The 27,519-nt window shown below is 42.5% G+C and overlaps 2 protein-coding genes across 3 annotated transcripts; one reads left to right on the top strand and one right to left on the bottom strand.

The window, feature by feature from the left end:
• The first annotated feature begins 4,304 nt into the window (after positions 1 to 4,304).
• SNRPB (small nuclear ribonucleoprotein polypeptides B and B1) lies at positions 4,305 to 13,679 on the top strand. 2 transcript variants are annotated; one of them, XM_028499475.2, is made up of 7 exons: positions 4,305 to 4,453; positions 6,717 to 6,868; positions 8,671 to 8,782; positions 10,448 to 10,600; positions 11,846 to 11,984; positions 12,305 to 12,430; positions 13,273 to 13,679. In XM_028499475.2, the coding sequence occupies exons 1-7, from the start codon at positions 4,451 to 4,453 to the stop codon at positions 13,308 to 13,310; spliced, it is 723 nt and encodes a 240-aa protein (XP_028355276.1). In that variant the 5' UTR covers positions 4,305 to 4,450; the 3' UTR covers positions 13,311 to 13,679. The 2 variants fall into 2 exon arrangements, with proteins under 2 accessions (XP_028355276.1, XP_007127213.2); XM_007127151.4 differs by having other exon boundaries at positions 13,129 to 13,679.
• Positions 13,680 to 14,488: 809 nt separating this feature from the next.
• Positions 14,489 to 27,060, bottom strand: LOC102987387 (TP53-regulated inhibitor of apoptosis 1-like). The gene is given in 3 exon segments (XM_055089727.1): positions 14,489 to 14,700; positions 14,702 to 14,810; positions 27,051 to 27,060. Coding segments are annotated over 3 exon segments (216 nt in total). The 3' UTR covers positions 14,489 to 14,603.
• Between the last annotated feature and the right edge of the window lie 459 nt (positions 27,061 to 27,519).

Raw genomic sequence — 27,519 nt, 5'->3', positions numbered from 1 at the left:
TTGTGCCCCAGAGGTTTGTTTGCTGCGGCCCTTCAGACACAGATACTGTATGGTCCAGGCTTTGTGTCAACATCAACACCCTGACTGTCTGTGCATGTTGGGCTCCCTTTGTGTACCTGCCAACCAGCCTTGGCTTGCCTGTGCTCCAGAGGGATATTCCTGCTTGCCTGGCAACTGCAGACCAGCTCTGGCCTGTGCAAAGTTCTGGCCCCTCCTGCCAATTTCTCCAGCATCCAGTGGGCTGAAATCACACCTTCTCTAGTGAGGGCTGAACCCAAACCTTGGGGAGGGAAACCTCCTTCTAGGTTTATCCTTCTTTAGGTACTCTCCCTTAGCTGAGGGTTTTCTTTTAATATTTACAGTTACTTTCCTATCATTGCAAAGTAATTCTTCCTGCTAAATTTCCCATTTAAGTTACGTGTGGTTTCTGTCTCCTCACTGGACCCACGTTGATACAGATGTGAATATGTACAGTTTTTATATGAGGGCAAAGGCGCAAACTTTTGACTGTAGTTATTCAGTGAACCCAGAGATAAACCAAAGAAATAATGCACGTCAAAATTATTATTAATACTAGCTGGGGCAATGGCCCTGAACCCAGACACAAACTTACTGGTCTAAACCAGGGGATGGCAAAATGCAGCCTGAAGTCCAAATCTGGCCTGCCACCTGTTTTTGTAAGGCCTGCAAGCTAAGAATGCTTCTTACATTTTAAATCATTGGAAAGAATCAAAAGAAGAATAATATTTTGTGATACATACTTGTGTTCATAAAGTTTTATTGTAGCACAGCCACACATTGTTACATATTGTCTATAGCTGCTTTCATGCTACAATGGTTGGGTTGAGTAATTGCATTAGAGACCATATGGCCCAAACCCTAAAATACTATCTGACTCCTAACAGAAAATGTTTGTAAATCCCTGATCTAGACTGAACCTTGCGAATACTTTACCAAACAAAGGCCGAATGAATAGCTTGTTTAACCCCCAGTTCTGGAATTCATGGCTCCCTTTTCCTGATCTGTGGAAATTGACAAACTGATTCTAAAATTAATATGGAATTTTCAAGGGATGCAGAATGCAAAAACAATCTTGAAAAAGAAAAACAAATTAGGAGGACTCACATTTTCTGATTTCAAAACTTACTACAAAGCAATGGTACTGACATAAGAAAAGACATATAGATCAAAGGAATAGAATTGAGAGATAAAAAATAAAATCATGTGTCTATGGTCCACTGATTTCCTCAAGATGCCAAGACCATTCAGTGGGGGAAAGAATAGTCTTTTCAACAAATGGTGCTGGGACAACTGTATATCTTCTTGCCAAGGAATAAAGTTTGACTCTTGCCTTATGTCATGTACAAAAAATAACTGAAAATGTATGAAAGATCTAAATGTAAGAATGAAAACTGTAGAACTATTATAAAAAAACATAGGGTTAAATCTTCATGATCTTGGATTTGGTAAAAGATTGTTAGATATGGCACCAAAAGCCTGAGCAACAAAAGAAAAAAGATAAATTGGACTTCATCAAAATTAAAAACTATTGTGCAGGACACTGTAAAGTGAAAAGACAACTCACAGAATGAGAGAAAATGTTTATAAATCATATATCTGGGGCTTCCCTGGTGGCGCAGTGGTTGAGAGTCTGCCTGCCGATGCAGAGGACGCGGGTTCGTGCCCCGGTCTGGGAAGATCCCACATGCCGCGGAGCGGCTGGGGAAGATCCCGCATGCCGCGGAGCGGCTGGGCCCGTGAGCCATGGCTGCTGAGCCTGCGCGTCTGGAGCCTGTGCTCCGCAAGGGGAGAGGCCACAACAGTGAGAGGCCCGCGTACCGCAAAAAAAAAAAAAAAAAAAAAAAAAAAAAAAAATCATATATCTGATAAGGAACTTATATCTAGAATACATAAAGAACTCTCACAACTCAATAATAAAAGACAATGCAAGGATGATACACAGATGGCCAATAAGTACATGAAAAGATGCTGGACATCATTAGTCATTAGGGTAATAATGCAAATCAAAACTTTGAGATAGATACCATTTCACACACACTAGGATAGCTTGAATCTGAGTCACATAGTAACAAACATTGGTGAAGACGTGGAGAAATCAGAACTCACATACACTGCTGGTGGGAATGTAAAGTGGTGCAGCCCCTTTGGAAAACAGTCTGGCAGTTCCTCAAATGATTAAATTTACCATGCGACCCAGCAATATGACCCATTCCTAGGTATACATGCAAGAGAAATGAAAGCATATAATCACATGAAAGCGTACATGCATGTTTATAGCAGCATTATTCATAATAGCCAAAGGTGGAAACAACCCAAATGTCTGTCAACTGATGAATGGCTAAACAAAAGTGGTCTATCCATACAATGGAATATTATTCAGCCATAAAAAGAAGTGAAGTACTGATACATGCCACAGCGTGGATGAGCCTTGAGAACATTATGCTAAGTGAAAGAAGGCAGTTACAAAAGATCACATATTACATGATTCCCTTTATATGAAATGTTTGGATTCCTTCACCTGATTGAGGTCTCTGCTCACATGCCACTCCTCAGAGAGGCTTTCTCTGACCAGCTAGCCAAACTTGCAACCCATCACTCTCAGTTCCCCTACCCTACTTTATTTATTTTTTCATGTCACTCTAATGTTACCTTGTATACTTATTTGTTTGGTTGTCTGCCTTTCTTACTAGAACATAAATTCCTTCAGGGAAGGGACTTTGTATCCCAGTAACAGTGCATGGCCTTAGTAGGTGCTAAATAAGTAATTTTTAAGTGTGTGCATAAGTGATAATGTTAGGAGGCAGGGTAACTTTGGAGCCGCTGAGGAGACAAATGGCATCATGTTCCTATTCTGACTGTCAACTCTGCCACCTTGGACAAGATAATTCATCTCTCTGAGCCTCCATCTCTTCATCTACAGGTTGACAGAAACAGGGTGACAGAACGTGCATCTTAGGTCTGGTGTGAGGATTAAAAAGCCCTGGGATGGAAGATATCCTTGCTGGGTTTGAGGAACAGGAAGAAGACTAGTGTGGATGGAAGATGATGAATGAGGGGAATGTTGAGGGAGATGAGGTTACATGCAGAGAGAGAGATTCAGGGCTGGATTTTATTCCAATGTGTGCTGGGAAGTTATTGGGAGGTGGAGAGCAGGGTGATGACATCATCTGATACAATCTCAGTACATTATAGAAGGATCCCTCTGGCTGTTGTCAGAGCAAGAGAGGAAGCAAAGAGACCAGTTACGGCCTTGTTCAATGATCCAAGACAGAGATGATGGTGCCTAGGACTAGCATAGTAGAAGTGGAGCAGGTGACTACAATCTGATTCAAGACATTTTGAATCAGGGATGAGGAATTCCTCAAGGAGAGGAGTCAAGGATGCTGCCAAGTTTGTTGTTTTGTTTTTTAAACCAAGAAACTTCTGAGATGGGGAACATTGGTAAGAAGTGGTTTTAGGAAGAAGAGTGAATAGAAGCAAGAATTCAGTTTTCAACATATTAAATTTAGTATACCTGTTAGACATCCATGTCTATGGATACTAAAGGCCAAGAGTTAAATGAAGAGCCCAGGGTTAGAGGAATAAATTTGAAAAACCCGATCATATAGGTAGCATTCAAAAGTCATGGGACTGGATGGGATTGATAAATTCATTCATCAGATATTAAGCCCTTGTTTTGTGCTAAGCAGTGTTCTTCTAGGCACTACAGCAATGAATAATACACAAAGAAAAATCTATACCCTTCGAACTTACATTCTAATGGGGAGGGATAATAAAATAACATATATAGTATGTTAGCAATCAACGTTAAGGAGAAAAATAAAACAGGGATGGGTGGGAAGGTTGCAGTTTTAAACAGGACGGCAAGGAAAGTCCTCAGTGGGAAAATATTATTTGAGCTTAAGTCGTGAAGGTGAGGGCGTGAGCCGTGCACATACCTGGACGACTAGCATTCCAGGCAGAGGCAACAGCAAATGCAAAGGAGCTGAAGCAGGTCGACTAAGTTCACAGAAAAGCAGGGACACTGGCTGTAGAGGACAGAGCTGGGGTAGAGTGGTGGGAGATGAGGACCGAGAGTTAATGGGCTGGGGCGCGGGGGTTGGGTGGTGAGGGTGAAGAGGAGCAGCTCTAGTACCGACAGAAACTAGGAAAGGTGTCCAACACAGAAGATCCTAAGCCTCTGCGATTCAATTTGACGCTAGCCCCGCCCCCAACCCCGCCGAAGCCTCGCCCCGCTCTAAGCTCACGGCTCAGCACCTCGGCCGGAACTCAAGGGACTGGCTCCGGGACCGGAAGCAGCCTTCTACCTTACCCCATTTTGCCCGCGGTCGCGCTTCCGGTAGCGGCGGCGGGAAGCGAGCTAGTGGCGGGCTTCTAGGCCTCTGTGGAGGCGAATCCGGCTGGAATCGGAGCCATCAGAACCGCCACCATGGTGAGGAGGCACAGGCCGGCGGCGCGGGCGCTCCCGAGTCTGTTGTGGAGTGGGGAGCACGACTAACCGGGAAGGAGGCCGTGGGTTGGCCGCTCCGGGCGGTGAAGGCCCCGGCCGCCGCGGCCCCTCAGTCGGGACAGGGAAGACCCGGACCTTGGTCGCTCGGCGGGGTGGGGGAGGGGAAGGCTGGAAATGAGGGTCCGAGGCCAGGGTCTGTCGGTGCAGGAGAGGTTAGAACTGCGTTGCGGTCCTCCACGCCGCTGTGACCACAGTGCTTGGGATCCCGTAGGCGCTGAGTAAACTTTGCAGCATGAGTGTGTGTGTCTGGGGTGTCGGAGCAGGTACTAGCGCCGCAGGGGTACTGGGGAAGACCCGGTGAGAGACTCAGACTTGTGAAGGCGGGTGAGGGTCCGAGAAGGAGTTGCGGAAAGAGGTGGAAGGGCTTGTGTCCGAAACTAGAGTCTTGGTTCTAGTAGATGGGGAGGAGTGAACGGAGGATGAATGAGTGGAGGAAAAGTTCAACTCGTTTGTTTGAGTATGTCTGACTTTTCAGGCCCTGGGGCTGCACAATGAAATGTTTACTTCACCGAGTTCACTCTCTATTTGGGGACACGGATAGTATAATTCGGAATGGTCATTCAGCATTAAGTAAAAGTAACGGCGGGGGGCGGGGTAAGAAGGCTTTCTGGAGCAGAGTCCTGAAAGATTGTCGGGCGTTTTCCCAGCGAAAATGGGAGGGAATAGTATAGATCCAAAGGATTGCCAGAACAAAGTATGAAGGGTAGCACTATTGAAAGTTCCTGGAGGGGAAAAGGAAGAATGAGGTGGGAGGAATTGGCCGGAGTCTGGTTATTAATGGCTTTACATGCTACTTAATTTTGTTGGTGATGATGGATGCCACTGAAGGATTTTAACCAGCAAAATGACATGAACTTAGTTGTGTTTAGAAAGATAACTGTTCGGTAGCTGTTATATATTGGGTGAATTGGAAGCAGGGAAACCTAGTAGGGTATTGTTTGGAGAATTGGTTAGAAGAGTAGGCACTGGATTCAGGCTGACTAACTTCCAACACAGCTTTAACCTCTTAAAGCCTCAGTGGCCTCATCTGTAACGCTTAACCTCTTGCAGCCTCAGTGGCCTCATCTGTAAAATCTGATGTTAAAGATTAAGTGAGAGAATAGTGTTTATGGCAGTGCCTGCCAGTGAGCACCCAGTAAGAATTAGCTGTACAAGACAGATGGACCAATAAATGTTACCATAAAGGTTCAGACCATGTGGTTAGAAGCTGTGATTACAATTGGGTTAAAATGGTCATCTGAAAGAGACTGAACCACATAACTTGGGTCTCCAGGGTGGCAGGAGTCGAGATTCCAATCCATGCATTTGTACGTTCAGAGAACATGTGCTCGTCCAAGCTCACAGAGATGAATAGTAAGCACAGTGCCGGGTACTTAGAAGGCCCTTGCATGAGTTAGGATTGGCCTATACCAGTCAGACTGATAGGAGGCTGATGTAACAAAGCAAATGCCAGGTCATTTATTTCTAGAGAGAAGTGTAACTGCCAAGGGCACTTGACATTCTCATTGTGAGGTCTATATAGTCTCTCTATTTTACCAAAACTACATTGGAAGCCAGGCTATAAAGCAGAATAGGTTGTTGGGTTAATTAAGGAGTATATCAGGTTATATATTCTCATTATGTGTTCAAACTCATTAGCACTCTGAGCACCAGAAAGTTTTTCTCTCCTAAAGGTAGTCTTGGAGACACACTAACAAATTATTGATTTGGGGGATTCCATTCTCGCTTCCAAGCTGATCAGCTCCTTTCTGATAACAAGCTCTTCATTAATTGGATTCTTAGTGCCAGTCCCATTCCAGCTCTTTTACCCAGTCTTTTTAATGGGATGTTGGTGTTCGACAGCACCTATAATCTACACAATGGCAGATGGTTAATCTCTGATATACTTGGGTTTCATTAGTTTGGAGCCACCTTACCCTCTCACCCCTGAAACATACACAACATAGACAGAGGCCATTGTAATATGAGAAAGATGATTTTAAGGGAAGGAAGAATAACAGGTCAGGGTTGAAAACAGGGTGATGTGAGAGAATTCCCAGGAAAGGGCTGTGGCTGGAAGACAGAGCTGAGAATACTGAGAAAGACAGACATGGAAAAGAAGGCTGCAGCAGAAGTTGTAAGGAAGGACCAGGGCTATGTGGATCTAAAAGAGCTGAGTCCCATTCTTGCTGATTTCTCCTTGCAGACCGTGGGCAAGAGCAGCAAGATGCTGCAGCACATCGACTACAGGATGAGGTGCATCCTGCAAGATGGCCGTATCTTCATTGGCACCTTTAAAGCTTTTGACAAGCATATGAATTTGATCCTCTGTGACTGTGATGAGTTCAGGAAGATCAAGTGAGGAGTGGGCTGTGGGGGGAGGGATTGGGTGGATGGGGAGTGGATTGGGTGGGTGGGCCAAGTGACAGGCGGTGATGTAGCTAGCTAGTTCCTCTTGGTTTACTTTCCTGTTTTACAGGGCAGATTAAAATGGGGATGTTGGACACTAAGACATCTCTTTCCTTAGTCTTGCTCTCTACTTCTAGCAGAGTACAAATTGTAAGGAGGGCTGCTAGGCTTTTTGTTTCTCTGACTTTGCGTGCCCCTGGGTACTGGGGTAAAGGGCTCTCATGTTCTCCCCACAGGTGTGTAAGGGGGGAGAGCTTGATTTTCTGGCCTCATTGCCTATTTGTAAAGCTGTAGCCTAAAGGGCTCTCCCAGTGCAGCCTGGTCTGAAACTGCTTTAAGAAGCCTCTGACCCTCTTCAGGGTAAGTGCTCAGCTCCCCTTGTGGGTTTGGGGCCAGTGATTTTTTGTTGGCATTTATAGAAACAATTGGAGAATACAATTCCATAAGTTATTAGGTAATTCCCTTGTTTTAGGACTCACAGATCTTAAGCTTCTAGGCTATTAAAAGATGTGGTCTTGCATTTCATCCTATTTTACATTCAAGGCATCTTGAGGCCCAGAGAAGTTACATGACTTCCATGATCATCCAGCTCTCTTTTGCCACGTGCAGCGTCCATAGTATGTTTCCAGTGGCTGTGAATTCCCTTTGATTCTCTTTGGGACAGTTGTTTTCTTTGTGGCATGAGGTCAAGAAATACAGCACAGAAAATGTGGTAGAGATGGCTGAGTGCCAGGTACACATTAGACAGTGACCAACAGATCAGTGTAGAACTGTTCCAAATTGTTCTCTTCTGTATTTTTAAATGAAACTAACTTTATTCTGATAATAAAAAAGTGCCTATTAGAAAATATTTATTAAAAGTACATAAAAGTATGTGAGAAAAAACTTAAAATACCCAGAAAGGGTTTTTTTTTAAATTGTGAAAGGGCAATACATACTTTTATTAAATAAGAAAATATAGATAAGTCAAAAAAAAAGAGGAAAAAATGACACCCACAGAAAACTACTGTTAATTTAATATAAAATATCACTAAAATGAAACCTTTAAGTTATTTTAAAAAATCAGGGTATTTTGTATTTATTTTTAGGATATTGGCTGTGACTTTCCTTTCCTTTCCCCATCTTGTTGCGGTTATTTTTCCTGGTTTACATTCATTTATATTTTGTTCATACTTTTCTGGTTGTTGCTGTTTGGAGATTTCTGGTTTTTATTCTTTGAGGACAGAGGTGTAATTTCTATGTAGTTAACTCTTAACCTTTTCCTTTATGGCTTCTATTTCTAATGTGAGGTGAGGGGTGGAGTTACAGGCCTGTGGGGTTGAACTGGTACTAGAAGGATACTGCATGTAAGTGGAATGAGTGGGATTCAGTTGACTGAGGAATTGTTTCGGCTGCCTCCTGGCACTGGTGAGGCCTTAAGCTAGAGGGAGGAAAAGGGTAATAGCAAAGAAGAGTTGACTGAGGAAAGGCTTTCACAGTGGCTACGTGAGTGAGCCAGGGCTGGGCTTTCTTGACTCTTACCCTGTCTCTTGGTCTGTGCATTCTATTGGCACGGGAGACAACCACCTAAGGGGTTACAAGTTCATCCTGTGAAAACTGTCCAGAGGAGCTGTCTTAGGGAAAGTTTATGTACCATTTGTCAGTAGATATAGTGTAAAACAAATCTTGGAGGGTCCTTAGGTAGGTGAACGTGAACTTTACCCTTTTTCTAATGCTTGCTTTTTTGTTCCTTCTCCTAAACCTATCTTTAGACCAAAGAACTCAAAACAAGCGGAGAGAGAAGAGAAGCGAGTCCTTGGTCTGGTGCTACTTCGAGGGGAGAACCTGGTCTCAATGACAGTAGAGGGACCACCTCCCAAAGATGTAAGTCAGCAGAGAGCCAGTGCAAGGCCAGGAACCTTGTGCAAGGGAGGCCCCACCTGAGCCCGGCTCTGTGTGGGGTTCTGTCTTTCATTACAGTACTCACAGGCATCCTCTGGTTTCTGTCCCCCCCCCCCCTTTTTATTTTTTGCGGTACGCGGGCCTCTCACTGTTGTGGCGGGCCTCACACTGTTGTGGCCTCTCCCGTTGCGGAGCACAGGCTCCGACGCGCAGGCTCAGCGGCCATGGCTCATGGGCCTAGCCACTCTGTGGCATGTGGGATCTTCCCGGACCGGGGCATGATCCCGTGTCCCCTGCATTGGCAGGTGGGCTCTCAACCACTGTGCCACCGGGGAAGCCCTCTGTCCCCCTTTTACAGATAATAAACCAGAATCTTAAAGAGGTTACCTTGCAAGTAAGAAGTAGGGAACTAGAATTTGAGGGTTTCTAACTTGAAAGCCCTCCCTTCTTCTTTAGTTGATGGACATAGTGAGTCAACAGAAGAGGCATCTAAGGCCATCCGGGTCAATTCTTAATGTGATGACAGTTTAGTGGACCATAAAAAGTCATAACTCCAAACAGTAGAATACATACGTATTTTTTGTACAGTTGTAGAATAATAGTTAATATTTATTAAGCATCTGCTATGTGCCAAGCTCTGTGGGACCTTCAGTATTTGATTTAATCCTTATAACAGTCTTTTGAAATAAATTATTCCCACTTTATAGATAATACAGACTGAGGTTTAGTAACTTGCACAAGGTGTCACAGCTAGGAAGTGGTGATACTGGCATTTGATTCCAGGCAATCTTGGTTCATTAACATCAGCCTACCTTTAGAAATAGAAGAGGCTTTAGAGAATCTAACCAAATTTTTTTCCCTTTTTCATTTTAATATATTGTTTGTTAAAGAAATAATCTCTTACCTTGTTTTAATTTTGGTCCACATGTATTTTTTTTACTTAACATGTAATAGGTATGTAATATATCATTCTGCTTTTTCACTTAACATTGTAAACATTTTTCCAGTTGATGTACACTTTTAAAAAGTCATGTTAATGCCTTAAAGATACTCTCAAGTGAGTACAGAGTAGTTTATCCTAGTCATTTCCTTCTTTTTAGACTCTTACATTGAAGCTTTTCCTGATTGTAGATGTCTGCAAGGGACAGCATATGTACCTACTCATAGCTACTCTAATGTTGCCCATTGTAAACCTTCATGACCACAACCAGTTTTGTCATAACCCCATCATTTGCAGTTGAGGAAAAAGTCCTAGGATGGTGGGATTACTTGCCCACTATCACCCACCAGGTGAGAATCAGAGCTGGTACTGGACCTCATGTCTCTTTGATGCCAGGTCAAGTGCTCTTGTCTGCCATACACACCCTTCTGAATGGAGCCCTGGCCATTTGTTGGTTTAATTTTCATAGGCGTGCATACAGGTTGAGTTGTGCATGTTTCTCTTGACTTACTCTTAAGTTCTTCTAGCCTGCTAGTTATATAATCTTGGATGGAGGAGGAATGGTGTTAACACATAGGTGGGTAGTGTTTATAAGAAGCTGTTTCAATGCCCTATAAATCTCAGGGGTTCTCTTGGCAATGATATTTCAAAGTGTACTTCTGATTCTCTACGCCACAAGCATTTTAACATGTATCTTTATTTTTCAGACTGGCATTGCACGAGTGCCACTTGCTGGAGCTGCTGGGGGCCCAGGGATTGGTAGAGCTGCTGGCAGAGGAATCCCAGCTGGTGTTCCCATGCCCCAGGCTCCTGCAGGACTTGCTGGGCCAGTCCGTGGGGTTGGTGGGCCATCCCAACAGGTGAGGAGTTGGGGAAGGGGGTACCAATGTCTGGTGGTTAAAATAAAGGATAGAGTGAGGGTCCACAGTTTGGGAAGAGTCCAGAATGATCAATCAACCTATGATTGTCAGGCTATCAGTATTTCACTCTGCTTCACATATGGTCCCAGAGTCAAGCAAAAAGGAAATCTTGCTATTATAAATAATGTTGATGCTATTAAAGTAAAGATGCAGGGGATTTCCCTGGTGGTCCAGTGGTTAGGACTCTGCTCTTCCACTGCAAGGGGGCATGGGTTCGATCCCAGGTCGTGGAACTAAGATCCCACATGCCGCGAGGTGTGGCCAAAAAATGGAAAAAAAAAAAAGTAAAGAGATGTATAAAAAGTATTTTGGCCAACTGAATTGGAACAAAGTGTTTCCATGACAGCATTTGTAATCTTGACCCTTGAACAATGCAGGGGTTAGGAATGCCAACTGTTTAGTTGAAAATCTGCATATAACTTTACAGTTGGTGCTCTGTATCCAAGGATTCGACCAAGATTGTGTGTAGTACTGTAGTATGTATTGAGAAAAATCTGCGTATAAGTGGACCCTGGCAGCTTAAACCCATGTTCAAGGTCAGCTATACTACAGCTCTTGCAACCTATTATCAGTCTTATTTGAAAATGCAAGTGCCTTATCTAATTTGGATTGGGCATACTTAACTTAGGCGTAGAAAATGGGAATTGAGCATTCAATTTTGATCTTCTCTGGCAGATAGTTTTATTCTTTATTTACTTATATATTTATTATTATTTTTTAAAATTTATTTATTTTTGGCTGCGTTGGGTCTTCGTTGCTGCGCATGGGCTTTCTCTAGTTGCGGTGAGCGGGAACTACTCTTCGTTTTGGTGCATGGGCTTCTCACTGCGGTGGCTTCTCTTGTTGCGGAGCATGGGCTCTAGGTGCACGGGCTTCAGTAGTTGTGGTGCGTGGGCTCTAGAGTGCAGGCTCAGTAATGTGCATGGGCTTAGTTGCTCTGCAGCATGTGGGATCTTCCCAGACCAGAGATCGAACCCACGTCCCCACATGCATTGGCAGGTGGATTCTTAACCACTGTACTACCAGGGAAGTCCCTGGCAGATAGTTTTAAATAGGAAGTCTGATGCCATGAGTTGTAGCTTAGGGGATTTGGCATCTGCTGTTTCTCTACCAAGTTGGGGAGGAGAGTGGGACACCGCATTGCACTGTACTGTTCTGCCTGACTTCTTTCCCGTGTCCTCTTAGGTGATGACCCCACAAGGAAGAGGCACTGTTGCGGCAGCTGCAGCTGCTGCCACAGCCAGTATTGCAGGGGCCCCAACCCAGTACCCACCCGGCCGTGCGGGTCCTCCCCCACCTATGGGTCGAGGGGCACCGCCTCCAGGTGAGAAGCCCATGAGGAGAACCTTGCTAATAGATAGAAGGTGCCTTAGCTGGATTTATGATGAGACATAACCTTGACTGAAACTGATGACGAGTTTGTGTAATTAAGCAGGATTACTCTGAGATCCAGCTTGGTTGACTGACTGTGGAACTATCTGGGCAAGAGCCTCACTTCTTTGGCTCAAGTCCTGGTTTGCTAGGAGGGGCTGGGAGGGTAGAATGGTCCTTCTGTCTCAAAACTTGGTGGACAGTTTTATATGTTTCCTGCTACCTTTTCAAGACAGACACTTGAGCTATATTCTTGGGGCTTTTCTCTTGCAGGCATGATGGGCCCACCTCCTGGTATGAGGCCTCCCATGGGTCCCCCAATGGGGATTCCCCCTGGACGAGGCACTCCAATGGGCATGCCCCCACCAGGCATGCGGCCCCCTCCCCCAGGCATGCGAGGTAAGTGCCTGCAGCAGTGGCGTTGACTTCCTTCTCTAGAGCCATGTTGGGATGGGAAATGGAGGGAAGATTGGATTTTGACCATACCTTTGGGCTTTTAGGCCTTAAGCCTCGGGAAGTGAACTCTTAGAGGACGGTTTTGTCCAGAAAGGAAAGAGAGAACAAGCATTTCTTAAATTGACCTTACCTCCCTCTTAGAACAGTGAGAGCAGCCCTGTACACAGGGCTCAGTGTCCAAGGCAGTATTCTCAGGTCACTGTGAAATAATGCATTCTGTTGCATGACCAACAAAGGTCTTATGCCCTTTGGTTTGGGAGTGTCTAGTAATAAAGGAGGGGCTCTGTGCTTTGCTACACTATTATGTATATCTGTTTAATTCCAGTTTGAGAAATGCTGAAGTAGATCAGCTCTCTCATTTTATAGATGAGGAAACAGGCCCAGAGAGAGCTCAGTGTCCAGACCAGTGTTCTTTCCACCGAGCCATAGTGGCCTCTAAGTTAACCCACGGCCAAACCTGCTGACCATTGTGTCTCTAATTCGGGTTTTCCATTTATGAGCTTGATAAGCATAGGAGCCCAGTTAGTCCCAGAGAAGTCCCCCTCTGATCATTTGATAACTGCAGGTTGTGGGAGGCTGGGGTAGGGTGGGGATTCAAGTTGCAGATCAGGCACTGACTAAACTTCTTACTCTTACTTCAGGCCTTCTTTGACCTTGGCCACAGAGTTATGGAAGTAGCTCCACAGACGCGTGGGCCCGATTCCCCAGGGCCACGTTACCACACCTGTTTGTTTGTTAAGCCGTTGTTCACGGAGTCTCACCGGATTGTCTGGTTTCCCTTACAGGGCCCCCTCCCCCGGGAATGCGCCCACCAAGGCCCTAGACTCATCTTGGCCCTCCTCAGCTCCCTGCCTGTTTCCCGTAAGGCTGTACATAGTCCTTTTACTTCCTTGTGGCCTGTGACACTAGTTTATAATAAACTCTTAAGAGCATATTATAAATGCACCTGGTATGTTTGTTTATTTTCAGAAAAACCTTTGATATGCTGGGTGCTTAATACGAGTCAAGAAGCGTTGCCTTGAAAATATTTAGCCCTAATCCGTAGCTGCTTCCCTTGTAAGATACTATATTCATTTGCAGAGATGCACAGCTTCATCCAAGAGAATTACAAAATTGAACTACAAGAAGACATTTTACTTGTCAAACTGGCAAAGATCATTTTGTTGAAATAAACGTTCGTACCCTATTGTGATTGGTATGTCCTCTTTGGAAGGCACTAATCTAGATAACTTCTTGAGCAGTACTTTATTTTATTTTTTAGAAACTAAATGTTACAGTTTATTCCATCTTCATGATTAAAGGCATTACAGGGCAGGGTGGGTAAACAAGGCAGATAAAGCAAACTCCTCCCCCCTCACCAACATTTAACCAGATCCCTTATTTTGGTGTTTTTATCATATACAGGTTGACTTAATTCATTGACATAAGTTGAAAGGTGGCAACAACAAATCTTTGCCATTTAGGATCTTCCTCCTTAGCTACTACAAGGATCTTAATTCCTGAACTATACCATGAGCTCTGAAATGGTGTTCACCACACTGTTCTTGAAGTTTTCACATCTTCATATGAGATCTGACACCTCTTGTTAAGGTAGGGAACTGTTAAAAGCTGTCTTTCTCTTGGCTCACCCAGTCCATCAGCAATCTTAACAATTAAGTTACTATATAAAAATAAAACTGTGCTCCCAAGCATTGATTTTCTAGAGAAAAGAGAGAGCCTAACCAGTTGCTTCCATGAACAGTAACCCCAGTACAGTGTACAGAATGTCCTTCGAAGCATAGCTCAAGAGGTTAGGCAACCTTGGTCATCCTGACGAGCTTATCAGCATTTACATACACGATATATTTAAAACTGATCCCAGACCAATATTGCAACCATAATCCCAAATAATCCCATTATTTAGTGTGCTGAGTTCCTGCTGAGATACCAAAGCCAGAAATCTCAAAGAGTGATGGTTCATCATTTTCTACAAGTGAGAGGAAAATACCAAGGAGGAAAGGAAACTCCTTCCTCCTAAATTTATCAAATCCATGCTATCTTCACAGCTTTAATTGACATGATCCAGAGTCCTCAATTTCCTGATATGAGGAGTCCATTTTCAAGGTAACTGTCAAGGTCAAGAAGAACTTTCAGTCTTTTCTTTGCCATGGCCCATGAACTCCAGTCCTTCAGTAGGAATCTCCTCCTTTATTGCTTTCTGAACTCACTGCTGAGTGCTTGAAGAGGTCGGTGCATGGGTCCCCATTGAGGAACTTCTTGGCAAACCAGCAATTGAAGCACTGGTCACACTCGTGCTTTGTGTCAGTGCAAGCCTCCCTTAACGCTGTTCATGGTGTCAGCATCCACAGCAGTTGAGCAGTACTTTAGATTATCATATTTTTCTACAACAAAGTATGAAGGAAATACTAAAAATGGAAATTAATCCTATTGGAAGAGGAACAGTTTTGGTATAACTTTCTCCTGGGGTCATATGCATACATGTAATCTAATCCAATTTTTGAGTTGTGGGGTATCTCACCCAAAGTCTATCTTTAGTTGACAGGTCACTAAACAGTACTCTAGTAGTACACCAGGCTTAAAGGATACAGAAATAAAGTGGATACTTTAAAAATTACTACCTTGCAGGGGGACCATTCTAAATGCAAAGGAGACCTCAATGAAAAAGAAGAGACTAGTGTTGTAGTATGGAGGTGTTTCTCCAGGGATATTAGGGTGGTTCAGCATAAAAACAAATATGCCAAGCTAATACGACAAGAAAGCCATATAATCATCTCAGTAGATGCAGAAGACATTTGGTAAAATTCTAACACTCATTAGGAATAGAAGGGAAATTTATAAACATTATACAGGGATTTATGAAAAAAACACAGCTAACATAGTGAAAGGCTGAAAACTACCTTTAAGATTAGGAATAAGACAAGGGTGTCCACTTTCACCACTGCTATTCACAATTATACTGGAAGGTCTAGCAGAGCAATTAAGGAAGAAAAAAGCCAAATTGGGAAGGAAGAAGTAAAACTTCACAGATAAAATCCTATATATAGAAAATCCCAAAGAATCCATAAGAAAGCTCCTAGAGCTGATAAATGAATTCAGCAAAATTGCAGGGTATGAGATTGCACACAAATCAACTGTATTTCTATACACCAGCAACAATCTGAAGAAAAAATTTTAATTCCATTTACAACAGCAGCCAAAAGAATAAAATACTTGGGAAGCAATTTAAACAAGGAGGTGAAAGATTTGTACACTGAAAATTACAGAGACTTCCCTGGTGGTACAGTGGTTAAGAGTCTGCCTGCCAATGTAGGGGACATGGGTTTGAGCCCTGGTCTGGGAAGATCCCACATGCCGCGGAGCAACTAAGCCTGTGCGCCCCAACTACTGAGCCTGCGCTCTAGAGCCCGCGAGCCACAACTACTGAAGCCCATGTGCCACAACTAAAGCCTGTGCTCCACAACAAGAGAAGCCACCTCAATAAGAAGTCTGTGCACCGCAATGAAGAGTAGCCCCTGCTCACGGCAACTAGAGAAAGCCCATGCGCAGCAACAAAGACCCAACACAGCCAAAAATAGATAATAAAATAAATAAATTTATGAAAAAAATAAAATTACAAACATCCTGAAAGAAAACCTAAATAAATGGGAAAACATACCATGTTCATGGATTGGAAGACAAATTTGTTAAAATGGCGGTATTTCCCAAAGTGCTCTATAGATTAAATGCAATCCCTATCAAAATTCCAATGGCTTTTTTTTTTTTTTTTTGGCAAACGTGGAGAAGCTCATCCTAATTCTTTGAAGCTTCAAGGGGTCCTGAATAGCAAGAACAATCTTGATGTCTCACACTTCCTGATTTCAAAACTTAGTACAAAGCTTGAGTAATCAAAACTGGTATGGCATAAGGATAGACATAGACCAATGGAATGGAATTGAGAGTCCAGAAATAAGACCTTGTATGTGGCCACAAAAGTGCCAAGACCTCTCACTGGGAAAAGGATAGTCTGTTCGACAAGTGGTGCTAAGACAACTGGAAAACCACATACAAAAGAATGAAGTTGGACACCCAGCTCACTTCATATATCACTCATTAACTCAAAATGGATCAACAATCTATTAAGAACTAAAACTATAAATTACCAGAAGAAAACAAGTAAGTCTTGATGGGCTTGGGTTTGGTGATAGGTTCTTAGATTTGACACCAAAAGCACAAGAAACAAAAAAAATGGACTTCATCAAAATTAGAAATTGCATCAAAGGACATTATCAAGAGTGTGAAAAGGTAACTTACAGAATGGGAGAAAATATTTACAAATCATATATCTGATTTAGGTTTAATATTCAGACTATATAAAGAACTTTTACAACTCAGCAATAGAAAGGTAAACAGCCCAATTAAAAAGTCAGCAAAGGAATTGAATACACAGTTCTTCAAAGAAGATATACAAATGGATGACACATGAAAAACTGTTCAACATCATTGGTCATTAAATTCAAATCAAACCCACAATGAGATACCACTTCAACCCACTAGGATGGCTTTAATGGGGAAAAAAGTTGGCAAGGATGCACAGGAATTGTGCATTGCTGGTGAGAATGTAAAATGTTGCAGCCACTATGTAAAATGGTTTGGCAGTTCCTCAAAAAGGTAAACAGAATTACCATATGATCCAACAGTCCTATTCCTAAGTATATGTCCAAGAGAAATGAAAATATATGTCTACACAGAAACTTGTACACGAATGTTGTACAGTGGTTAAGAGTCTGCCTGCCAATGTAGGGGACATGGGTTTGAGCCCTGGTCTGGGAAGATCCCACATGCCGCGGAGCAACTAAGCCTGTGCGCCCCAACTACTGAGCCTGCGCTCTAGAGCCCGCGAGCCACAACTACTGAAGCCCATGTGCCACAACTAAAGCCTGTGCTCCACAACAAGAGAAGCCACCTCAATGAGAAGTCCGTGCACCGCAATGAAGAGTAGCCCCTGCTCACGGCAACTAGAGAAAGCCCATGCGCAGCAACAAAGACCCAACACAGCCAAAAATAGATAATAAAATAAATAAATTTATGAAAAAAATAAAATTACAAACATCCTGAAAGAAAACCTAAATAAATGGGAAAACATACCATGTTCATGGATTGGAAGACAAATTTGTTAAAATGGCGGTATTTCCCAAAGTGCTCTATAGATTAAATGCAATCCCTATCAAAATTCCAATGGCTTTTTTTTTTTTTTTTGGCAAAAGTGGAGAAGCTCATCCTAATTCTTTGAAGCTTCAAGGGGTCCTGAATAGCAAGAACAATCTTGATGTCTCACACTTCCTGATTTCAAAACTTAGTACAAAGCTTGAGTAATCAAAACTGGTATGGCATAAGGATAGACATAGACCAATGGAATGGAATTGAGAGTCCAGAAATAAGCCCTTGTATGTGGCCACAAAAGTGCCAAGACCTCTCACTGGGAAAAGGATAGTCTGTTCGACAAGTGGTGCTAAGACAACTGGAAAACCACATACAAAAGAATGAAGTTGGACACCCAGCTCACTTCATATATCACTCATTAACTCAAAATGGATCAACAATCTATTAAGAACTAAAACTATAAATTACCAGAAGAAAACAAGTAAGTCTTGATGGGCTTGGGTTTGGTGATAGGTTCTTAGATTTGACACCAAAAGCACAAGAAACAAAAAAAATGGACTTCATCAAAATTAGAAATTGCATCAAAGGACATTATCAAGAGTGTGAAAAGGTAACTTACAGAATGGGAGAAAATATTTACAAATCATATATCTGATTTAGGTTTAATATTCAGACTATATAAAGAACTTTTACAACTCAGCAATAGAAAGGTAAACAGCCCAATTAAAAAGTCAGCAAAGGAATTGAATACACAGTTCTTCAAAGAAGATATACAAATGGATGACACATGAAAAACTGTTCAACATCATTGGTCATTAAATTCAAATCAAACCCACAATGAGATACCACTTCAACCCACTAGGATGGCTTTAATGGGGAAAAAAGTTGGCAAGGATGCACAGGAATTGTGCATTGCTGGTGAGAATGTAAAATGTTGCAGCCACTATGTAAAATGGTTTGGCAGTTCCTCAAAAAGGTAAACAGAATTACCATATGATCCAACAGTCCTATTCCTAAGTATATGTCCAAGAGAAATGAAAATATATGTCTACACAGAAACTTGTACACGAATGTTTATAGCAGTGTTCATAACAGGCAAAAGGTGGAAACAACCCAACTGTCTATCAGTGCATGAATGGATAGATAAATTGTGGCCTATAAATTCAATGGAATATTATTCAGCCATAAAAGGAAGTATTGATACCAGCTACTACTTGGATGAACCTTGAAAATATTCTGCTAAGTAAAAGAAACCAGACACAAAAGGACACATATGATTGCTTTTTGGTTTTGTTTTTAATTGAAGTATAGTTGATATACAATATATAAGTTACAGGTGTACAATATAGTGATTCACAGTTTTTAAAGGTTATACTGCATTTATAGTTATGTTTTTTTAAACAGCTCTTTATTGGAGTATAATTGCTTCATAATACTGTTAGTTTCTGTTGTACAACAAAGTGAATCAGTCATATGCATACATATATCCCCACATCCCCTCCCTCTTGAGCCTCCCTCCCACCCTCCCTATCCCATATCTCTAGGTTGTCGCAGAGCACTGAGCTGATCTCCCTGTGCTATGCTGCTGCTTCCCACTAGCTAACTATTTTACATTCGGTAGTGTATATATGTTGATGCTACTCTCACTTTGCCCCAGCTTCTCCCTCCCCCGCCATGTCCTCAAGTCCATTCTCCATGTCTACGTCTTTATTCCTGCCCTGCCGTTAGGTTCATCAGTACCTTTTTTTTTTTTTACATTCCATATATATGTGTTAGCATACAGTATTTGTTTTTCTCTTTCTGACTTACTTCACTCTGTGTGACAGACTCTAGGTCCATCCACCTCCCTACAAATAACTCAATTATGCCCAGTAGTGGGATTGCTGGGTCATATGGTAGTTCTATTTTTAGTTTTTTAAGGAACCTCCATACTGTTCTCCATAGTGGTTGTATCAATTTACATACCCACCAACAGTGCAGGAGGACTCCTTTTTCACCATACCCTTTGCAGCATTTATTGTTTCTAGATTTTTTGATAATGGCCATTCTGACCGGTGTGAAGTGATACCTCATTGTAGTTTTGATTTACATTTCTCTAATAATTAGTGATGTTGAGCATCTATTCATGTGCTTCTTGGGCATCTGTATGTCTTCTTTGGTGAAATATCTGTTGAGGTCTTCTGCCCATTTTTTAATTGAATTGTTTGTTTTTTTGATATTGAGCTCCATGAGCTGTATGTATATTTTGGAGATTAATCCTTTGTCTGTTGTTTCTTTTGCAAATATTTTCTTCCATTCTGAGGGTTGTCTTTTCGTCTTGTTTATGGTTTCCTTTGCTGTGCAAAAGCTTTTAAGTTTCATTAGGTCCTGTTGATTTTTGTTTTTATTTCCATTAGGAGGTGGGTCAAAAAAGATCTTGCTGTGGTTTATGTAAAAGAGTGTTTTTCCTATGTTTTCCTCTAAGAGTTTTATAGTGTCTCGTCTTACATTTAGGTCTTTGGAGTTTATTTTTGTGTATGGGGTTAGTGTTCTAATTTCTTGTTTTTACATGTAGCGGTCCAGTTTTCCCAGCACCACTATTGAAGAGGCTGTCTTTTCTCCATTGTATGTTCTTGCCCCCTTTGTCGTAAATTAGGTGACCATATGTGCGTGGGTCTATCTCTGGGCTTTCCATCCTGTACCATTGATCTATATTTCTGTTTTTGTGCCAGTACCATACTGTCTTGATTACTGTAGCTTTGTAGTATAGTTTGAAGTCAGGGAGTGATTCCTCCAGCTTCGTTTTTCTTTCTCAAGATTGCTTTGGCTATTCGGGGTCTTTTGTATTTCCATACGAATTGTAAAATTTTTTGTTCTAATTCTGTGAAGAATGCCATTGGTAGTTTGATAGGGATTGCATTGAATCTGTAGATTGCTTTGGGTAGTATTGTCATTTTCACAATATTGATTCTTCCAATCCAAGAACATGGTATATTTCTCCATCTGTTTATGTCATCTTTGATTTCTTTCATCAGTGTTTTATAGTTTAATATAGTTTAATATTTGTCTTGGTGTGTTTCTTCTAGGATTTATCCTGTATGGGATTCTCTGTGCTTCCTGGACTTGGGTGGCTATTTCCTTTCCCATGTTAGGGAAGTTTTCCACTATAATCTCTTCAAATATTTTCTCAGACACTTTTTTTTCTCTTCTTCTTCTGGGACCCCTATAATTCAAATAGTGGTGTGTTTAGTGTTGTCCCAGAGTTCCCTGAGATTGTCTTCAATCCTTCTCATTCTTTTTTCTTTATTCTGCTCCTCGGCAGATATTTCCAGCATTCTGTCTTCACTTATTCGTTCTTCTGCCTCAGTTTTTCTGTTATTGGTTCCTTCTAGTGTATTTTTCATTTCAGTTATTGTGTTGTTCATCTGTTTGTTTTTCAGTTCTTCCAGATCTTTGTTAAACATTTCTTGTATTTTCTCAATCCATTCCTCCATTCTATTTCCGAGATTCTGGATCATCTTTATTATCATTACTCTGAATTCTTTTTCAGGTAGATTGCCTATTTCCTAGGTCGTTGTTAAATGTTTCTTGCATTTTCTCTATTCTATTTTCAAGATTTTGGATCATCTTTACTATCATTATTCTGAATCCTTTTTCAGGTAGATTGCCTATTTCCTCTTCATTTATTTGGTCTTGTAGGTTTTTACCTTGCTGCTTCATCTGTGACATATTTTTTTGTCATCTTTTATTTTTTCCTTTTTTTTTATGAATGGGATTGTGTTCCTGTCTTACTCGTTGTTTGGCCTGAGGCTTCCAACACTGCTGTTTGTAGGCTGTTGGGTACAGCTGGGTCTTGGTGCTGAGATGAGAACCTCTGGGAGACCTCACACCGATGAATATTCCCTGGGGTCTGAGGTTCTCTGTTAGTCCAGTGGTTTGGAGTTGGTCCTCCCACCGTGGGAACTTTGGCCTGACCCCCAGCTTGTGAACCAAGATCACGCAAACTGTGCCGGCGGCCAAAAGAAAAAAAAAAAGGAGAAAAATAACAAAGTAAGAAATAAGGGCTTCCCTGGTGGCACAGTGGTTGAGAGTCCGCCTGCCGATGCAGGGGACACGGGTTCGTGCCCTGGTCCGGGAAGATCCCACATGCTGCGGAGCGGCTGGGCCCGTGAGCCATGGCCGCTGAGCCTGCGCGTCTGGAGCATGTGCTCTGCAACGGAGAGAGGCCACAACAGTGAGAGGCCCGCATACCACAAAAAAAAAAAAAAAAAAGATTAGGAAACTAACAGGTATGTTAGAAAAAAAAAATATAGATGAAACAACAATCGGGAGGTAAATCAGAACCACAATAGTAGAAAAGAGGAGGAGAAAAAAAAAAGGTGGAAAAGGCCTTGGCTGTGGAGTGCAGGGCCTATGCTTATTACCCACAGGGCTGAAAAAGGATGGGTGTGTGTGTGGGGTGGGGGGCTTAGGCTCAACAGAACAGAAGAGGCCCAGGTGTGCCACCCACCTCTGGTCTCAGAAGGTCAGGGGGCCCCACCTCGGAGCCCAGCAGGCTTCCTGGGCTCGAGTCGGCAGGGCAAATGCCCTCGCTCCTCTCCTGCTCCTCCCATCCTGGAGGGCCCCTGTCACCTGCCTCTCCTAATCTCCCCGGCCTCCCTCCTATGCCCCAGGACCCACAAGGCCCATAGGGGGCTTTGGAGGGTGGGGGACTGGCCTGGAAGCTCAGCAGGCTACCCGTGCCCAGCGGTTGGGGCAAACGCCCTCTGCTCCTTTCCTGCTCCTCTGGTCATGGAGGGCCCCTCCCGTTTGCCTCTCCTGTTCTGTCCCAGCCTCCCTTCTACACTCCCAGGACCAACCCAGCCTGGAGGGGACCTCTGAGGGCATAGGACCCAACCCAAGAGCAGGGCAGGCTTCCCTGGCCGATTGGGCAGGGGAAACGCTGGGCCCGCTCCCCCCCACAATCCAAGCCCCCCAGGGTCCCTCCAGGCGCGGGAACCCCTCTGCCCTCTCAGCCACCCCTCAGGGGTGCCGGTTCCTGTCTGGCCTCCACTTCTCCTCCTGCCTCAGTCGCCCCCCTGGTCCTACTGGTTCACTTGGGGGTTCTTCCCGTCTCCTTGGGCATCGGGGTCCCCCACCAGCGTCCGGCAGGCACCCTAGCTGTGGGGAGACATGAACTCTGTGTCTTCCCACACCACCATCTTGATTCCTCCCTATAGTTATTATAAAACAAAATATTTGCTATATTCCCTGTGTTGTACAATATATCCTTGTATCTTATTTTATACCTAATACTTTGTACCTCTTAATTCCTTACCACTTTATTGCCCCTCCCCACTTCCCTCTCCCTACTGGTAACCACTAGTTTGTTCTCTGTTAGTGAGTCTGCTTCTTTTTGTTATATTCAATAGTTTGTTGTATTTTTTAGATTCCACATACAAGTGATATCATACAGTATTTGTCTTTGTCTGTCTGACTTATTTCACTTAGCATAATGTCTTCCAAGTCCATCCATGTTATTGCAAATGGCAAAATCTCCTTTTTCTATGGCTGAATAGTATTCCATTATTTATACATATATATGTTATATATAACATATATTTTATGTATGTTATATATAATGTATATACTATATACATTCCACATCTTTTTTTTTTTTGGCTGCGTTGGGTCTTTGTTGCTGTGCATGGGTTTTCTCTAGTTGTGGCAAGCGGGGGCTACTCTTTGTTGTAGCACACAGGCTTCTTATTGCGGTGGCTTCTCTCTTGTTGCAGAGCATGGGCTCTAGGCATGCGGGCTTCAGTAGTTGCAGCACGCGGGCTCAGTAGTTGTGGCAAGTGGGCTCAGTAGTTGCAGCACACAGGCTCTAGGGTGCATGGGCTTCAGTAGTTGTGGCATGTGGGCTCTAGAGCACAGGCCCAATAGTTGTGGCACAAGGGCCTTAGTTGCTCTGTGGCATGTGGGATCTTCCCAGGCCAGGGATTGAACCTGTGTCCCCTGCATTGGCAGACAGATTCTTAACCATTGTGCCACCAGGGAAATCCCATACCACATCTTCTTTATCCATTCATCTGTTGATGGACATTTAGGTTGCTTCTGTATATGATTCTTTTATATGAATAGGTAAAATCATAGGGACAGAAAGCAGATTAGAGGTTACCAAGGGATGCGGATGGAATGGGGAAATGGAGAGTGGTTACTTAATGGGTATGGGGTGTTTTTATGTGGTGATGAAAAGGGTTTTGAAACTAGAAAGAGCTTATCAACTCTCTATGCACAGTGCACAACATTGTGAATATACTAAATACTATTGAATTGTAATGGTCAAACTAAAGTGGTTAATTTTATGTTAGGTGAATTTCACCTCATAAAAAGGAGAAAAAAAAGTTTCTTCATGGAAAGAGTTTACTAAGGCTTTTTGTTGTGGGAAGGTTATTCCCACGGAGGAAGGCTGAGGAGTAGGGACATCAGGGAGGTGAATTTGGCAGCGGCTTTTGACAGACGAGTCAATAGTTGGCTCAGACAGTGTCGCAAGAGCTTATACCCTGAGCCGCATGAACCGCAAAGCAGGGCTGGTTTGCCTCCCATTTACCTGCCAGGCGTGACACAGAAGGGTTTTGTACTCCTAGCCTGAGCTGAAAGATGGGGACTCTTACTTCTATCACACAAATAAGCATAGTCAACTAAGGAAAAACAGAGTCACACACTGCCTAGTGATCAGTAAATAAAAACCTTGGATGCTCAAAACTGTTCTTGAAAGTCGACTAAAACCGTCTTGAAGTATGTATGGTCCATATGGTTCTGTGTATACAATCTTACATAGAATAATCTTTGGCACACCTGCTTTTGAGAACCATTGACTAAACTAAGAGAACAAAAGGAGAAGTCTGCAATTAGATACTGGGACATTCTGACCACTGTATCTTGAAGAGAACTCCTAAGTCCCTGGAGGTAAAGGGGTTGGGTGGAGAATTCTGATGTGCTTTGACCTGCTTACAGACTTTACTCCTTTCCAGTTTTCACATTAAGACTCTATAACAGGGGTCCCCAACCCCCAGTCCACAGACTGGTGCTGGTACAGGTCCATGGCCTGTTAGGAAGTGGGCCACACAGCAGGAGGTGAGCGGCGGGTGAGCGAGCAAAGCTTCATCTGTATTTACAGCCGCTCCCCATTGCTCTCATTACCGCCTGAGCTCCACTTCCTGTCAGATCAGTGGCGGCATTAGATTCTCATAGGAGTGGGAACCCTACTGTGAACTGCGCATGCGAGGGATCTAGGTTGCGTGCTCCTTATGAGAATCTAATGCCTGATGATCTGAGGTGGAGCTGAGGTGGTGATGCGAGTGCTGGGGAGCAGCTGCAAATACAGATTATCATTAGCAGAGAGGTTTGACTGCACAGAGGCCATAATAAATCAATTGCTTGCAGACTAATATAAAAACCCTATCACTGAGTGGCAAGTGACAAGTAAGCTGCATCTTACGGAGTAGACTGGACATAAGCAGAATGCTTTGGGTGTCACTGTCTCCCATCACCCCCAGATGGGACCATCTAGTTGCAGGAAAACAAGCTCAGGGCTGCCACTGATTCTTCATTATGGTGAATTATATAATTATTTCATTATATATCACAATGTAATAATAATAGAAATAAAGTACACAATAAATGTAATGCAGTTGAATCATCCTGAAACCATTCCCTCCCCCGCACCCCAGTCCGTGGAAAAATTGTCTTCCACGAAACTGGTCCCTGCTGCCAAAAAGTTGGGGACCGTTTCTCTATAACATTAGTTCAGTTAGTGAATTTGTCTGTGGCTGTGAGGACTAAATGAGATAATAAAGGCATTAGGTTTGCTGCTGGATTTAAATCTAAATTGTGCTTGGTCAGAGCCATATGTGTACTATTTCATAGGTTTTGTATTCTGCTCATTTATTTAAAAATATTTTATTATATAAATGCTCATAAAGAATGACTATAGAAAGTAATTACTCGAGTCCCAAAATTCCATATATTCATTGTTAGCCTTGTCTCCTTTGTTGGGTTTTGTGAGCTTACTATGTACTCAGCTTTCTATTTCTTTTAACGTCAAAACACATTCTGAATCTACAAACATTAGAATGACTTTAGTATCTCATTAAGTGGACAAACCACTATTTACTTAGCCAGTTCTCTGTAGTTGGACATTAAGATTAGTTTTCTCATTAACAAATAATGTGATGACCATATTTTTGCATAAGGATTATTCTATATTTAGATAATTAAAAAAGGAATCTCTGAGTCAAAGGATGTCAGTGTTTGTTTTTTTTTTTTTTGCGGTACGTGGGCCTTCACTGTTGTGCCTCTCCCGTTGCGGAGCACAGGCTCCAGATGCGCAGGCTCAGTGGCCATGGCTCACGGCCCCAGCCGCTCCGCGGCATGTGGGATCTTCCTGGACCGGGGCACGAACCCGTGTCCCCTGCATCGGAAGGTGGACTCTCAACCACTGCGCCACCAGGAAAGCCCGGATGTTAGTGTTTTAATTAACTTAACACTTGAGTCGATTTACTCTGTTATAAAACAGACACAACTACACTTTTCACAACATGCTCCTTAGAACTGATAATTATCATTCAGAAGAAAAACACTTTTCTAGTTTGACAGCTGAAAAATGATATATTATTGTTTTTAAAATTTTAAAGTAGGGATGTATTTTTAAGTTATTTCCTCTTTTGTGTATTGTCTTAAAAATAAACTTCTGTGATAGACATTTTTCCATGTTATTACATAAATCTTCATAATGATGACCGAATGTACTTTTAGTGAGTGTAACATAACTTGGTCATTCTTCCTATTTGGGAAATTCATAGTATCTCTGATTTTCTATGACTTCAAATCAGGCAGTAATGAATATTTTATGTAGAAATATTTTTTCTTTGGATTTTCTAAGTTTTTAGGAGCAATATTCATGATTCAAAGGCAGGCAATAGAAAGAAAGAAACTCTCACCAAATGAATCCAGGTGTATGCATCAAAGATCTCTGGAAAGCTATGTATGAGGAATTGGCCAGTTCAGTTGCCTGTGGGGAAAGGACCCTAGTTCAAGGGGAAAAGGAATGGATGGGAGAGTTTCCACTCTATTCCATTTAGAACTTTAAAAATATTGAACCGTGTGAGTGCACTACCTAGTTAAAAAAATTAAGTACATTTAAAAAATTAAAAATGGTAAAATAATGAATGTACTTAAGAAATAAATCCACCAGGAGGCAGCATTGCTCTGTCAGGAGGAAGGAAACGCAGCAAATGTGTGGGCTCAGTCTTATTCATGGATGCTCGGATTGTGGGTTGGATTTTTTCTTCCTAACCTTCTGTATTTTCTAATTTTCTACAAACACTATACAGAAATAAAATACGCTTTAAGGAAAGAAGGAGGTGTCAAGCCCTGCCCCTCTTTAGCTGTAGGGCCATACCTTTGTCCATGTTTATAAATTCCTAAAAGTAAGGTTACCGAGGGAGGGGGGGCTACATTTAAAATGTTGATAGATCTACCAGGTAGCCTTCCAGTGGTATCACCCTACACCACTCATAATGGTGTATGCAGGTGCCAACACAGTGTATTGTTACAGTGTTAGAGCTTGTTCAATTTAATTTTAATTTAAGTTAAAAATATCTCCTTGTTTTAATTAGTATATATTTAGCTATAAGGGACATTAGTTATGTTTTCATATATTTAAAAGCAATTTACATTTATTTTTCTGTGAACTACTTCCTTCACCCTACTGAGGGCTGGGAATTTGTCCATATTTTTTTCCCTCTGCTCTGTGCACTGAACACATGTTGTTGAATAAATGAATGATGAGTAACTTTTCTGAGCTCACATTCCTCATCTATAAAATGGGGATGTGTCTTCTTGTTGCTTCATGGGGGACAGGATTGAGC

The sequence above is a fragment of the Physeter macrocephalus genome, chromosome 14 (assembly GCF_002837175.3).
Source record: "Physeter macrocephalus isolate SW-GA chromosome 14, ASM283717v5, whole genome shotgun sequence".
NCBI classification, from domain to species: domain Eukaryota; kingdom Metazoa; phylum Chordata; class Mammalia; order Artiodactyla; family Physeteridae; genus Physeter; species Physeter macrocephalus.
This window is presented reverse-complemented; position numbering and strand designations above follow the sequence as displayed.